We start from the raw sequence: 16,080 nt of genomic DNA on the forward strand, positions 1-16,080 counted from the left end.
CTGACTCAGAGACGAGAGTTTCCTGTAATATCGCAGGGACTGTGTCTTCTACATGTATAGACTATATATATACCAATGCCAGTGTACTCTGCTCCGAGGCCTATTCTATCCCAGTAGGGCTAAGCGATCATAATATTGTGGCCACTGTGAGGAAAACTAAAGTGCCAAAATCCAGACCTAAAATTCTATTTCAGAGAATATATAAATCTTTTAATGAGGTAGCTTTTGTAAAAGATATACAAGAGTTGAGCTGGGATAGGATATGTGCCATACAGGAGACTGACGCTGCTCTTGAACTCTTCACTGATATGGTATTGAAAGTAATTAATGTACATGCTCCGCTCAGAAAGTTTACTGTGAGAGGCAACTCTGCTCCCTGGATTGATGATGAATTGAGAAGCAAAATGACTGAGAGAGACAACACTAAGATGGCAGCTACAAGATCCAGTGACCCTATGGATTGGATAAAGTATAAGAAATTAAGAAACTATGTAACTAAAATGAATAGATCAAAGAAAAGAGCATATTTTTATAATAAATTATCTGAATACAAGAATAATGGGAAAAAACTCTGGGCCGGGGTAAAAATATTTCCTCCTCATTTGTAGAGGCTGATGGTGTCCATCTGACCAAACCTTCTGAAATTCCTAACTACTTTAACACTTTTTTCATCGATAAGGTGTCTAATCTAAGGAGTAAGATGAGCGGTTCAACAGGGGATATGAGAAACTCTACTTACTTAATCACAGATAATATCATTAATGATAAAAAATGCACATTTACATTGAAACCTGTATTAGTTGAAGAGGTTAAGCAACTTCTGATGTCAGTAAAAAACAACACACAGTTTGGTCTTGATAATATAGATGGCAGACTGATAAAAATAATGGCTGAACATATTTCAGTACCTGTGTGTCACATCTTTAACTGTAGTCTTAGGAATGGAATCTTTCCACAGGCATGGCGAGCGGCCAAAGTAATCCCAATCATAAAGAACAACAAGAATGCCTTCAATGGGTCCAACTGTAGACCAATCAGCATCCTTCCTGTGCTCAGTAAGATACTGGAGAGAATTGTATTTGATCAAATATCGACATATTTTACCACTAATAGATTAGACTCAATTTATCAACATGCTTATAAAACAGGCCACTCGACAGCTACGGCACTTTCACAGATGACTGAGGAATGGCTCAGTCATTTGGATAATAGAAAAATTATTGGTGCTGTTTTGATTGATTTCAGTGCTGCATTTGATGTAATCAATCATAAGCTTTTACCAGCAAAACTCTGTGCTTACGGGTTTAATATCAATGCTATGGGCTGGGTTAAGAGCTACCTACATTCTAGAATGCAATGTGTATATTTTAATGGTAACTTATCCTCTCTTAAACATCTTGAGTGTGGAATTCCACAGGGGAGTTGCCTTGGTCCTTTATTATTTTCTATTTTTACTAATGATTTGCCATTGGCTTTGAATAGGGCAACCATGACTATGTACGCGGATGATTCCACTGTGCACGCTGCCACAGATAGTTACAGTGTACTTAATAGTCTCCTTCAGAAGGAACTTGACTCTGTCTCTGAATGGATTGAAAGTAATAGACTTGCTCTTAATATAACAAAAACTAAATGTATTGCCTTCAGCTCTAACTCCACGCTTAGGAGGGATAATCATCTCTCCGTATACATCAAGAACACAGCTCTTGAGCAAGTTGATAAAGTCAAAGTTTTAGGATTAACTTTTGATGAGAAATTATCTTGGACCACTCATATTGATAACACAGTTCTCAAAATGAGCAGAGCCATTTCAGTAATTAAAAGATGTTCCTGGTATTTGAATAATCACACTAGGAAACTTGTAACTCAGGCACTGGTACTCACTCATCTTGACTACTGCTCTCTTATATGGTCTTGTGCTTCTTAAAAGACACGCACAAGCTTCAACTCGTGCAAAACAGAGCTGCACGCCTGGTCTTAGGTTGCCCCTTCAGAACCAATGTCAAAAGTATGCACTCCAAGCTCCAGTGGTTGACTGTGGATATTAGGCTGGCTTGCAATCTTCTCTCTTTTTTTCACAAAGTCTATACCTTAAATAAGCCCACGTTTCTTTTCTAGAATTTGTCACATTCACAATGTTCACAACCATCATACAAGACAGGTTGCAAAGGGCTTCATTGCTGTACCCCTTGCAAAATCATGCTCAATGCAAAAAACGGTCTTATATAGGGCTATATCTTTGTGGAACAAGCTTCCTGATAATGTTAGAAGCATAGATTCAGTAATTGTTTTTAAAAAATGTCTTAAAAAGCAATGCAGACCGGCAGAAGGCATAGATTATTATTATTTTAAGTCTGTTTGACTTTTGGTTTGTTCAGGGTTACTTTAAAGTTTAACATGTCCTATTACTGACTTGTCAGTGTTATTTGTCACCGTTGTTACTGTTGCTATTGGTATGTTATTGTTGTATTGAATATGTTTTGTTCTGATTTTTTTTCTTTATTATTATGATTTTTTTTTTTTTTTTTTTTTTTATCTTGTTTATAATTATTGTTCTTCTATAATTAGTATTCTATAATTATTCTCTTGAATTATTGCTTATTCTTTATAATTATTCTTTATATATAGTTGATGAGAATTTTGTCATTATGGGTACTATGCAGCTTTTCATATTATTTGTAATTTAGTTTTATTCTATGTGCATTTGATTATTTTATGTCCTTTTTTAATGGACCCCAGGAAGAGTAGCTGCTTCCAGGTGTAGCAGCTAATAGGGATCTCAATCAAATCAAATCAAATCAACAGCAATGGGTACCTCCAAATTCTTAAAATGAGCCTGCAAGTTCACTGGAAGTTCTTGAAGGGACAACTCACTGACTGCTGGTTGTGCATCATCTTTGATGAGACTTAAGGTCTGCCAATTCCAACACTGCTGAAGCTGATTTCTCTTTGCTAGAGTCTGACAAATGTTTACAAAGTTATTGGTGATTCTGGCAACTCTCTTGAAAAAGAAATGTTTTGCCTCAAACCTCATGCACCAATGGGACCGAGGTGACCCGTACTCAAGGATGAGCCAGAGTAATGCAATAGGAAATGCAACTTAGGTGTGAAAGCACCAGGAAATAGCTTATTGAAATCTGTCAAAAACAAACTAGTAGTCCATGTAGCGGGCTGATCCAATGAGTGCTAATGATTGGTGCAAGAATAATGTCTCCTATTTGTCTGAGCACAAGATAGAGCTGCCAAAACTTGTTGCTCTCTTCAATCCTGTTTCCAATTAGGAAAGGAAGAGTCCTGAATAATGTCCATTTCTCTACAGCCTTTCCAGAAATAGTTACATCAACTGCAACCTTCTCCGGTATCAGAACGGCTTTGGAAGGGCAATCATTCTGACTGAAAGAAAATCTCTTTATAATGTCATTTACCTCTTGGTTGCTAACAGTTTTTTTGTGCAAGGCCTTCAAAAAGCAGACTTCCAAACCAAAGGTACAATTCCTTTAAGGAAATCATGCATAACATCAGGCGGGAATGCCTGTGTAGTGTCAAAATATGTCAGCTTATTAAACAGGCATGGGCTATTTACTCCATACACTGACTTGGAGTCTAGATTGTCTTCAACACACTTCAAATGGTATGCATGAGTTTCCTTTGTACTGAGAACACAATCTTCCTCACTCAGTGTCTTAGATCAGTGTTTTTCAACCTTTTTTGAGCCAAGGTACATTTTTTCACTGAAAAAATCACAAGGCACACCACCAACCGAAAATGTTAAAAAATGAAACTCTGTAGCCTATATTAACAATATAAAGTCATTCTTGTCAAAGTATCTTGAATAGGAATCAAATAAACACAAAGAAAAAAGTCTTTTATGATCTTTCATATTTCTACTCAGTGTGAAACCTGGGCCTGTTTGGATGAACACAGAGCTGATATCCTGGCAGGCATTGAAGAAAGACACACACAAAGAGCTCTCAGTCTCTCTCTGTTCTTAGTTTTTATAGCAGTCAGGCTTGAGAAGCTCAGCTCACACAGATATGTCGTGGAAAATGGGAGCAATGTCAAAATAGCTATGTTTGCCAGAATGGGGAACTCCTTGGCAGAAGCCAACCAAAAACTGTCCAAAGGTAGATCAGCAAAGCTTAGCTTTAAACCACGATTTTGTCTTTGTTTTGTTCAGTGCTCAGTTCTGCTCCTGTAAAGTCATGTCCTTTCCAACAAATGATGCTGATCTATATGGGTCCCTAACCAACAACCACAGGTCGTGTCTTCACAAAGTTTGCCATGCGCACAACATCGTCCATTACAGGAACTAGGTCTGCTGGTAAAGTCTTGGCTACAAGGGTTTCACGATGTAAAAAAAAGCAATGCATAACAATCACATCTGGGTTTCTTTCCTTCACTCTGCATACAAAGCCTTCGGTGCGCCCGGCCATGGCTGCAACACCATCAGTGCAGTTTTTCCACCCAAGTCCTCCAAAACGCACATTGGCCAAGAGTTGAGCATGTCCACTAATATCAGTAGACTCATCAAGTTGCAATGCAAATTTCGTACTGATATGGGTCTTTTCCAAAACCACACTTTCGATGTCTGCAGACATGTCATCAGTACGTCTGGAAATAGCGTTATCTGAGAGAGGGACTTTGGCTATTTCTTTAACCGGTTCAGGTCCGAGCATCTCATTTACAATGGCTTTGCAGGTGGGAAGTGTTAATGACTCTGCCACAGTGTGGAACTTTTTTGAACGATGAGCACGTTCAATTTCAATCTGATGGTGATCTATCTTCATCTTCTCTGAAAGAAGGCTCCTAATTTTATCTTCAGTCTCAGTCCATTTTTGGAGATTCATCAAGGTCATCTATGATGATTTTGTTTCATCTTGAATGATTCTCAATATAATCCATTTTGTTAGATACATTGAGAGCAGTCCCCTGCAGTGAAGTGAGGTCAGCCTTAAAGGATTGAAGATGTTCAGATGTTCGGGCCTGTGCTTGTTTTAGCCCATCCACCTCATCCTGAGTAAATTGAAGGCTTGTTTTTATATCCTGCACTTGTCAAACCATCCAGTCGCTTGTTTGACGAATCCAGAATCATCTGGACAAAGTCTTTGAAGCGATTTTCTTGTTGGCACATCAAGTCCCTGTAGAATGTCTTTTGTTGTTCCAGAAGTTCATGCACCACCATGAGTGAAACATAGTCTTCATATGGTTGCTTTTTTGGAGGTATCCCCTTTTCTCAGCTGTTTAGTTTCAGTGTTTAGTGTGTGGTTGTTGCAGTAATTCACACTGTTTACCATCAGGATGTGGGGATTCTTGATTTCCAGCTGAATGTGTTTGGCTTGAGGCCTACAAGGCCTGAAGGCCTGAAGTCAGGAGAATCCAAACAGTTTGAATCATGCAACAACAACCAGATTTGTTTCCTCAGTTTTGTTGAGAAGAATGTTGTACGGTCCTTTTGTCAGGATGAAGAATTGGATATGGATTGCAGAGATTTTAGGTGGATACATACGCTCATACGCCATGGATCAAGTCCCGCTTGTCCAAATTGTACCATATTATAATGAGCATTAATGAGGACCAATTATATGAAGATAATCCATAAAATAAATCCATGAAAACACATAATTGGCAGGCTGGGCTTACTAAAAAAATTCCATGGAAAGACGTTTTTGGCATGGAATGAGTTAATGTTCAGTAGGGTCAACAAATTGTTTTTATTTAACATTAGTCCAATGCTTGTCAAGCATGGATTCCACCTGGCCGCAAGCAACTCTAAATTTTATTTTTAATTTCTTTAATCTAGAGTTGTAACACCAACCATTGATAGCCCATACATCCGAACAGAAAAGTCTTATCTGATCGTATTAAGCGACGTTAAACTCACCAACATTGCAGCTGTACAGAAAGCTTGAATTATGCTCTTTCTATCAGCAGTTTTTATTTCATAAAAATCCACCGTAGACATGTTATGAGCTACTTTCTGTCAATAAATTCCGTGCAGGTGACTATTTTTCAAAGTGTCGGAGTTTGAAAGCACTCATTTTCAATAACGCAACGCCGTGCTGCCTCCTGCATTATGTGGAATTTCGAAACAGGTGGTATGCAGGACCGTTGATTGATTTCCAACGAGTGCTTCCAAACTCCAACAAGCAGCTAGTTTCCACCATTGATATAAAACCATACATAATCTAAAAACACAATACATATATGTCCATTGAATTACAATTACACGTTAAATGAATGAAATGAAAATTAAATTAAATTAAGAATTAATCGCACAAACACAACTGAAACAGTGAGTAGTGAATTTAACCTCTGCATTTAACCCATCCTTTTTATACACCAGTGTTAGTGAACACACATACCAGGCACAGGAGCAGTGGGCAGCACACATTACTGTGCCCGGGGAGCAGTGGGAGTCAGGTGCCTTGCTCAATGGCAGTCCTTGACCTGTCAGTCCTGGGATTTGAACTGGTGACCCTCCGGTTACGAGCCCTAACTTCTGGGCCTGCTGTATGAATTACAATGCTATACATACTGCACTTTCCATAGTACTGATATTTAATTATTTGATCACAATCCTAGTCTTTCAAAATGTTAGTCCTGCAGCAGTTACTTTAATATCTCAAATGCAATGATATTTTTCATAAATCAAAGCTACCTGTAATTCCATTGGACAAACACAATGAAATAAATTAATTTTAGACAACTTCATGGCAACATTGCACATCAGACTCAAAATTAGTATTGGAGGTGTGTGTGTGTGTGTGTGTGTGTGTGTGTGTGTGTGTGTGTGTGTGTGTGTGTGTGTGCGCACAGTTGTTTCACAGGATAAAGCCCACTTACTTTCACACTGCCTTCATTTACTATCAGAGCATCACACGGTTTCTGTATTTTGTAAGGAAATACAGAGCTCAACTCAGTACATTAAAAATGCTGACGTGCTCACTGACTGCCTGCCATGAAAGGGTGGCCGTTTTACATCCACTGACGCTGTTTGGCGCCATGTTTAAATATGTTAACCTGCCATAGGCATTTACATAACACAGGCCGCATTACTCACAATGCCTTCAATAGCTTAACAAAACTTTTACTCTAGTTTACATTCAAGTAATCTTCAACTATAGGCCCTCTTAGCTTTTAGCTGATTTTTTACCTCAAATTAAGGTTAGCACTTAGCTGCGACACTAACTACACACAATGGCGTTGTGTCTTCCCTCTGCCTCTGTGGTTATAGTCACAACCAAACTTAACTACTACAAGTTCTACATCACTGTGAAACATTCTAACATCAACTAAAACATGTTAAAAGTAGAAAAGAACCTTACCTCACTTCCACTGTCTTCATATAGATAAATGTGGCGTAATGCTTTTAACTCCTGACATGCAGTGAATCGACCCAACTGCATCTCCCTGGCATTCCTGTTAGGATTATGTCTAGATCTAATATCCGCTACCCCATATATTGTGTTGTCAACTGCCTGGTCAGATAATGAGATTACAATCGGCTGTAGTAATTCCAGTCCAGCTAAGACCCTTATTCCAGTTGTCTGCTCTCCTTTAAACTGTAGGTCTGAGTCTAATAAATGTCTCATCCTCAATTATCTAATTATATCCCATAACCTAGATTTCCTTTTCCTGACTGAAACCTGACTTAAACCTTAGGAGTGTTCCCCTCTAGTGGAGCTCTGCCTACACATTTACAATTATCTGAATGCACCAAGGTTAACTGGCCATGGTGGGAGTATTGCAGCTGTTTTGAAAAATCATCTCACCTATATTACTTTTTAGTTCTTTTATCAATTTGGAAATTTTAACTTTCAGAATTGGGGCGGCACGGTGGCGCAGCAGGTAGTGCGCGTGCCTCACAGCAAGGAGGTCGCTGGTTCGATCCCCGGGTCGGGTCGGGCAGGGCCTTTCTGTGTGAAGTTTGCATGTTCTTCCCGTGCATGCGTGGGTTCTCTCGAAGCACTCTGGCTTCCTCCCACAGACCAAAAACATGCTCATTAGGTTAATTGGTGGCTCTAAATTGTCCGTAGGTGTGAGTGTGAGTGTGAATGGTTGTCTGTCTGTGTGTCTGTCTATGTTGCCCTGCGATCGGCTGGCGACCGGTTCAGGGTGTAACCTGCCTCTCGCCCATTGCTAGCTGGGACAGGCTCCAGCCCCCTTGCAACCCCGAAAGGGATACGTGGGTATAGAAAATGAATGAATGAACTTTCAGAATTGTGTGTGATAACCCAATTTGCTGTGTAGTCATTTATCAATGTCCTGATTCAAATATGGGTTTTCTCAGTGAGTACTCTGAGTTACTGTCTCTCTTGTGCTTAAGTTAAATAAGGCCATTGTCATTGGTGACTTGAACATTCACACTGACAATCCTTCTTACTCATTTGCCACAGATTGTTAAACAGTTCTAAATCTTTTACCCATGTGCAGTATGTCTCTGGCCCCACACAGAAATCTCCCTCGTCCCCAGAGTAAGGCATGTCTCTGAATTCTCTGAATAAGATTGACTTGACCACAAATTTATTACATTTGGTGCACCTATACTACTCACTACAATAACTGAGAAAAATTTATCTTCTCTCATCTTTAATGAGCACTCTGCAGCCACATTTTGCCCTGAAACAGACTATTAAAGTTGCACGAGCTGCCTACTTTTCTGGCATGATTAATTGTGATAAACACCACTCAAGGTTCCTGTTAAGTACTATTAACCTGTTATAATTGTGACACTTGTAAATCCCTCTCCTCTTGTCATTTCTTCCTCTTCTTCTAATGACTGAAACTTAATTTTTTGTCAGCAAGATTAATGGTCTGAGGTCCAGTTTTCCACTGACTGTTTTACCATCCAAACTGTTCAGCCATCCTATACTGTCTGAATTTGCGCCTATCTCCTTGCAGATCCTTTTTATCACTGTAGCTCATATGTGTCCCTCCTTATTCTTCCATCTGAACAAGTTCCTACAAAATTCCAGTATTCCATTTTTCTTGTCTTAGGCCCTAGCTCGCTCTCTATTTTCAGCTACTCTCACATCCAGGTCCATCCCTGACTATTTTAAAGTTTCCACTGTTCAGTCACTTCTTCAGCTGTGTTAGAGAATTACCAACCAATCTCCAAGCTACCCTTTTTATCCTAAATCCTTGGGGAAAAAAATGTCACTGACCAACTCCTGAAGTTGGTTGAGGATCATAAAGTCTTTGACAAATTTCATTCTGGCTTTCATCACAAGCATAGTACTGAGACTGCTTCATAGTGGTGGCCCTATGATTTGATTGGTTCGGAGTGATTCAGTGTGGTAGTAAAAATAGCCAGTAAATTCAAATCTTTGACCACATATCTTAAATATAAAGTTGGCCTTTAATTTATAATGTAGTCATGGCTCTGTGACGCCCCTCCCACTGTCTTGGAAGCTCTCCTGGCCAACTTCACCAGGCAGTTGGTTTACATAGGAAGGCATTAAGCTGGTAAAGATCACCTGCGCCTTTAGGATGGAAAAGCTGGCCCATGTATTCATTCACTTTCTGTTTCCTTCAGCCAACATCCACCCTGCATCATCGTCTTGGTTTATTTTATGGTTTGTGCTGACTTGAGTTCAATAAATTACTCTTGTGTTATGTTTAACCTTTGCATGGACTCCCTGCTTGTCACATTCTCTGAGCCAGTTTGTGACAATATGTTAAGCACTGCAAGGCTTAGTTTGACATTAAGCTGTATTAATATTGTGTTGTCTTAGAGTGCTACTTTGAAGTAGCAAGTCGGTTCAGTTCAGTTTTCTGAGAAGTCCATGGATATTTTCATTGTATCTTCAGCTCTAAAATTGACCTCCACTATTGGCTGTGTAAAATCTGGAAGTACTGTGCTTGTTAGTTGTGTTTTAAGGGACAAGGAAGGCTAAAGAATTCAGCATTTTGGACTCCAGGTTATTCTGGGTGGAGCACTCTGTGCCATCAAAGTCACAGTTTTTCTCTTGCTTTTTGATTTGTGATTTTCCATAAATGAAGTGTAGTGATTCATTTTTTTGTCAGGGAAACTGAATCTGTTAAATTCAAATTTGATGGCCCATTTGGTGATGATTTAAGTATATCTTCATGAATAAGCATTGCTAGGTTGGAGAAACTTCTGTACCCAAATACATGGAGAGGCTTGATTCCTCCACATTCCACAGTGGTGGTCGGTTTGCCTCACACTGACTGAAACTCCTTGCAGTAATCTAAATTAACCTAAAAAAAAAACCAACCTGTATACCTGTATACTTAAACCTAATTAACTTGAGTTAATGTACATTATTACAGTATGCATATAACTAGCAAGATCCTACGGTTATCTTCAGGTCTTTTATCGGCCTGGAAGTGGAACACCATGGATGTTGTCACACTTGCAATGTAATGTAACATAATGTAACGAAGCAGACATGTCTGGCCAGCGTCTTCATGCCACATAAAACGCTCACTGCCAAAGTGCTTGGAACACACTTTTGTGTTGAACGTAATCTGTATGGACATCACACAGAAATGTCAGTTAAGGTTTGTGACTTAAAGGACCAGTGTGGAGAATTTGGTGGCATCTAGCAGTGAGATGGGCAATCAACTGAATACCCTTTGCCCCACCCTTCCTCTCCAAGTGTGTAGGAAAACCCAAGATGGCCACAAAACTCAAAAGGCAAAAGGGAGCCAGTGTTAAGTTTGTCCATTGTACTCTACTGTAGAAACATGGTGGATCCCATGGAAGAGGACCTGCTCCCTTTATAACACCAACAAATATTAATGTTAGCTTAGAAGTGGTTGAATGCTAACGGTAGCTAATGGGTTATCATATATGTTGTTTTACATGGAAATATGTCCCATTGTCCCTCCAGATTTTCACTATTAATGGTCTTTCCAGTTGCTCATTAACTGGGAAGTGGTTAAATGATGTTGATTTGTTTGTTTGATTCCCAACATTTATACAACTTGCAACCTGAAACACAATAGTGCGACATTATCCTTTCGATAACAGCAGTTGAGCTTCTCACCCCGATTGTGACATCAGAGGATAATGACCTCCATTTTTCCCTGTCAGTCATGCAATCTGCATGAGCAAACATCATTTGAAGCTATCACTGAAAGAGTAAACACATTCACTGGCCAATAGCTATCTTTTTTTTTTTCTTTTTTTTTTTTTTTGCAAGCTGACTTGGTTGGAAACTCCGTTGCCAGCTAACTTGTTTTAAAACAAAAACTCTGTAAAAAGGTTTTAAGTAATCACATGATCACTACATGATTTGCCAAAAGACAGAGGCTAAATATTCATGTCCCAGTTATGTGGAAATACAGTGTTTTTCTTTTACTGTAGGGCAGAGTTAGTCGCCTTAATATCACATGTTGGTACACTGGATTTGTTCAGACTAACCAGTATGAGTGAAAAGACAAAGGTGTGTTGCTTTGTGTGTGTGCATGTGTGTGTGTTCTCTCTACAAAGGAAGGAATAAGCAGAGTGTGTGCTTCCCCTCTGCTCTCCTGGGCCCATCTGTAAAGACTTGTGTTCAGAAAGCAGGAAAATGGAACACAAATCTGTCAACACAGTTACACAATGAAAAATCTTCTTTGATCTGTAACTTAAAAGAAAAATGGTGATGAAGATCGTAGCTTGCTGGAAAGTCCCCTCATGTCAAAGCCCCTGTCTGTTGGACCAGTTTTACTTTTGGAGTGATTGTTGAGCCCTGTGTTCACTCTCAGTTCACTGCTCAGGATAATTGCAGCTCAAACATGTAGATTAGAGGGTGTCAGTACAGTATGTGGATTAAAAGCAGGGCGAGAACCAGTCATTTGCTGCCACCTGCTGCTGCAGCTCGTGCTAATGGATCTGGCCCTGGAGCATTGCCCCAGTGTTAGCTCATGTGGAAATTGTTGGGGCTCTGTAGATTAAGGGTATGGTTCTGACCTGCTTTATATGGAAAGTGTCCTGAGACAATTTCTGTTGTATTTTGGAGTTATATACATGAAATTGAATTAAACGCCATGTAACTCAATGCAGTTTTTCATCTCAGCAAATCTTCCCAATATCAAAGCCATCTAAATCTAAGAGGGATGTGGACAGTGGTAAGGGTGGTGGGACAAGCCAGGGCAGGATGCCAGAAAATCTCCCTATTTTCGAATCCTGGTGTCGATAGGTTTGTATTTATTGACTAGGAACATGTTACAACAGTATTTATATGACTGAATCACATGACATCAGACGTTCACAGGTGTCAACAGAGCTTCACTGCTGTTCAGGACCACAGTATTAGCTATAGAAGTAAAATAATAGAAATCACCAATCAGGATACCATAAAATAGTAGTAGAGGCTGCGTATTTTCTTTTCAGAGGAAGAATGTTAAATAGTGCTAAATTGATTAATTCATTTATGTTTTCATAAGTGATTAAGGCCATTTTCTGGTTCCAGCCTCTCTAATGTGAGGGGTTGACTGCTTTCTTGTTTCGTCCCATTGTAAAATGAGTATTGTTTGGATTGCTTATTAGAAACATAGACATAGACAATTTATAATGCTTTCTATAATGGAGAGAAATGATTACAACATTTTTTTTAACAAAATAAGAAGGGAAATTAAATTAATCAAAATAGAGAAAAATTTAATAAAATTTATAATAAATTTATTAAGTAGATATGTTTGGAAGTGTTCAATAATTGTTGAAGAAAGTAAAAGTGCAGGAGAGAATTTAATCAATCAGGCACAAGACAACGAGAGATTTTAGTTTCTATTTGAAAGTCGGTTGGGTATTATTTAAGATCATCAAGAAGTCAGTTCCACCTGTGTGACTCGACGTTCTACCAGCTGACTGCTTCTTAAAGGTCTACTGGCTTCATGTTTGTAGCATATCAGAAATGTATTTTCACTGAAAGAAAATACATTTTAGTTAGTTATTTATAAACCAGCAGCAATGCTTAATCTATTTTATAACTATCTGGAAGTCAGTGTAAAGATTTGAGAAGAGGAGATGAGCTTATTTCTGTTGCTTTCAATGAACTCTGAACAAGTGGAACCGAGTGAACTTCCTTTAAGCTGCACAAAGCCGACTTAGATGTGCTCTATGATCGGCTGTAAAAGACTGTGAACATTCATTTTCAATTGTGAAAAAAGCAGCAGTACTGCGGCTGTCTGCCTCATGAGGTTTCCTGTTGGCCCAGGTCACTGCGCTGATGACACTGCAACAGGGGTAACACATTGTCACTCTCACTGATTAAAAACGAAAGGAAGGTCAAGCCAAAATGAGCAAATAATTCAGCAGAGAGTTCACAACCCAACTCAGCCACAGAGAGTAGTGATTTTCATTCATTTAAACAGCCCACTGAAGTAGTTACGAGCCATTTGTGTTTGCACTGTCACCATGGATGTACAGACATCACATGGATTACTATGTGTGAATGTAATCTTTATGAGGCAAGTTCTGTGATTTCTAAGCTGATTTATGGATGTTTATGAATTGGAGATGGCACTATCACAGAGTGTCACACTCATTCCAGCATTTGTGTCAGTGTGAATCTTTGCTTTGTGCCAAGACCCTGCTTCTGAAGTCTTTGGGGATCTGCACTTCAGTTATATTAATCTTAATATTTTGTGTAAGACACCTAACGTTCCTATTGACTCTGCTGTACAGCAGTCATGATGACTCCAGTCTTGTTTCTGTTCTGGATCAATCTCCACATTCTCCCCCTTGGTAGCTCTCTGTTAAATGTTGTGCTGTTAGCAGAGCTCTTAATTGGATGACTTTCCGCTGGGCTGTGTCTGCTGGAGCACTCATCATCCCCATCCGTGATAGAGTTTACTTTCAGCTAGTTTACTGAGAATACCCTGTCGTCTTGTTTCATATAATGAGAGCGTGACCTGCACTGCCACTTTGGACTCCTGAATAATATAAATGCCATCTGAAAAGCTTAAAATCCTCTTTGCTGGTTTTTCCGTCCATTCATAGGCATGGTAACATGCAACTGTAAGGGCAAGCCTCATGAATTTTTTATGAACCATGTCATTTTAATAGAATATTTTGAAGGATACATAGTTGCTTTGTTGCTGACCATTGAGTTATTGATTTTAGTCAGAGGTGTAGTTTATCTCAAATGGTCTGTGCTTACACTCTTAGTGTAGGGTTGATAAAAAAAAAAGTATGCAAGTTATCTCTTGACATCATATGATTGATGATTGCAACACGTAATTACAGTAACACCTAAAACAAGAGAGAGACGTTTATTCCATCGGAAAACACGAGCTCAGTGACTGAGCTAATGGAAGTTTCCTTCCTAACTGGCCAACTGCCATAAATCTTTCAGTGTTAGTCCACTATTTGTGCACACAGAATTTTAATCCTCTTTAAATCTGCCAGGGAATGGTGTCAGAGTCTCATTCCTCTGTTTGACACACATTTTAAATCCATGCAAGGTCACTGTACTGCAGTGTGTGCGCGTGTGCACTTGTCATTTTGCAAAAACTGTGCAGCTCTTGTGGGTTTATACTGTCTATACATCTCTATATTATCTGCCTTGGTGATGTCTTCTGCTCTTAATGCCATAAGAAGTGTCCGGTTATTTTGTTTCTCGTAGCTTAATAATGCTTGTTGAACCTACATGGTGTCCACGGACTTAGGACTTTTTTATGCATGTCGATCAATTGTCTGAGTTTTGTCCTCTTCTCTGGTTCATTCTAGTAAGGCTAGAATATATATACATATATTTCTAATAAAAAATCAGTTGTCTACACAGGTTCAAAGTACCTTCGTTAGAAAAGGAATTTATTGTTGGTTTAAGTGACTTAAGTGATGCAGCTCACACCTGAGAACAGTGTGATATTGTTCAGCTACTTTATTTACATGTGAATGCACTTTATCTGGTTGCCGAAATATGCTCTTTAATTTAATAGTTTTATCATGTCAGATTATCGTCATCATATAGTTTTTTAATTTTGCAGTCCTCCATAATCCTCTCTCTGCTCTCTCTGTGCAGCTACTCAGTGAAAAGATCAGTGGGGCAGAGGGGACAAAGCTGGATGAAGACTTCATGGAGATGGAGAGGGTGAGTTCAGTACAGCTGTCTGCTCAGCAGCAATCATGATCTTATGATGAATGTTTCGTGTTACACCTGGTAGATCTGAATTGATTTCTTATAGTACATGCAAGAGATAAAAGCTTCTTATGTCAAAGTCCTTTTGAACCCATCGTCATCTGATTAAACACTTGTGAAGAGGGGGAGTGTTGGTGATCGTCATTGATTTCTCAAATTTTCTGAATTCTACTGTCACCAACAGAGCGAAGGATTACAGTTATTGGAGTTTGGTTTTTAGTTGAAATCAGTGTTTGTTTTGTCATTATTTTCTTTCAGTCTGAGAGTGAAATGAGAAGAGTGACATCAGTCTTGTGTCGGTGTGTTCAGTTGGGCTGCCTCCTAAACATCAGTGTGATTTGAATCATCAGTAGAGAAGCCCACGAGTCAAAGCTCCTTTTGTCAGTCAAATCAGTGTACCCTTTTTTAGCTGTGTCATTGCACACAGAGCAACTCAGAATAAGAGAAAGGCAGGCTGTCAACTTTTGCAAACCAAATGTGTCGAAATCACCGAACTACTATAACTGGTGGATATAGGCAGCTTACTGTATATGTTAGCACTAGCAAAACTGGATAAACCACTGGCTACAACAGTCTAGTCTTATCTGCGAGTCATGCTTCGTGGTGTTTGAGGATTTCATTACTGAGCTATGACCAGGATGCACATCTTTTTTTGTTTTTGACTGTGTGGAAAGATGATGTTGTCAAATCACAGATGATGATCAAAAGCACGAAGGCTTCACAGACTAGGTTTAAGCCTAGTCCCAGACTGAAATCCCAGTTTGAGTTGTCTTAACTCAAAGCCACATACACAGATTAGTTTGGCCTGTTCTGGATTAAACTAAGGCCATTGCAAAAGGAAGAATTAGAATGGGGAGATTGGGGGGCTTTCCAGCTTGGACTAGCAAATCATTAACTGACTGAATTGAATATTCAGTTCCCATATATCCCACGGAATGGAAAAATACTGGCATGTAACTACAACCGTCTTCTGACAGACTGAATGACT

The 16,080-nt window shown here is 39.2% G+C and overlaps 1 protein-coding gene across 2 annotated transcripts in view; it reads left to right on the forward strand.

The window, feature by feature from the left end:
- sh3gl3a (SH3-domain GRB2-like 3a) overlaps positions 1–16,080 on the forward strand; it is a 49,488-nt gene that overhangs the window by 26,460 nt on the left and 6,948 nt on the right. For both annotated transcript variants that reach the window (XM_076726413.1, XM_076726325.1), the window contains exon 2: positions 14,976–15,044. In XM_076726413.1, the coding sequence (XP_076582528.1) occupies positions 14,976–15,044 (69 nt within the window). The remainder of the gene's footprint in view (positions 1–14,975; positions 15,045–16,080) is intronic.

The sequence above is a fragment of the Chaetodon auriga genome, chromosome 1, assembly GCF_051107435.1.
Source record: "Chaetodon auriga isolate fChaAug3 chromosome 1, fChaAug3.hap1, whole genome shotgun sequence".
NCBI lineage: Eukaryota > Metazoa > Chordata > Actinopteri > Chaetodontiformes > Chaetodontidae > Chaetodon > Chaetodon auriga.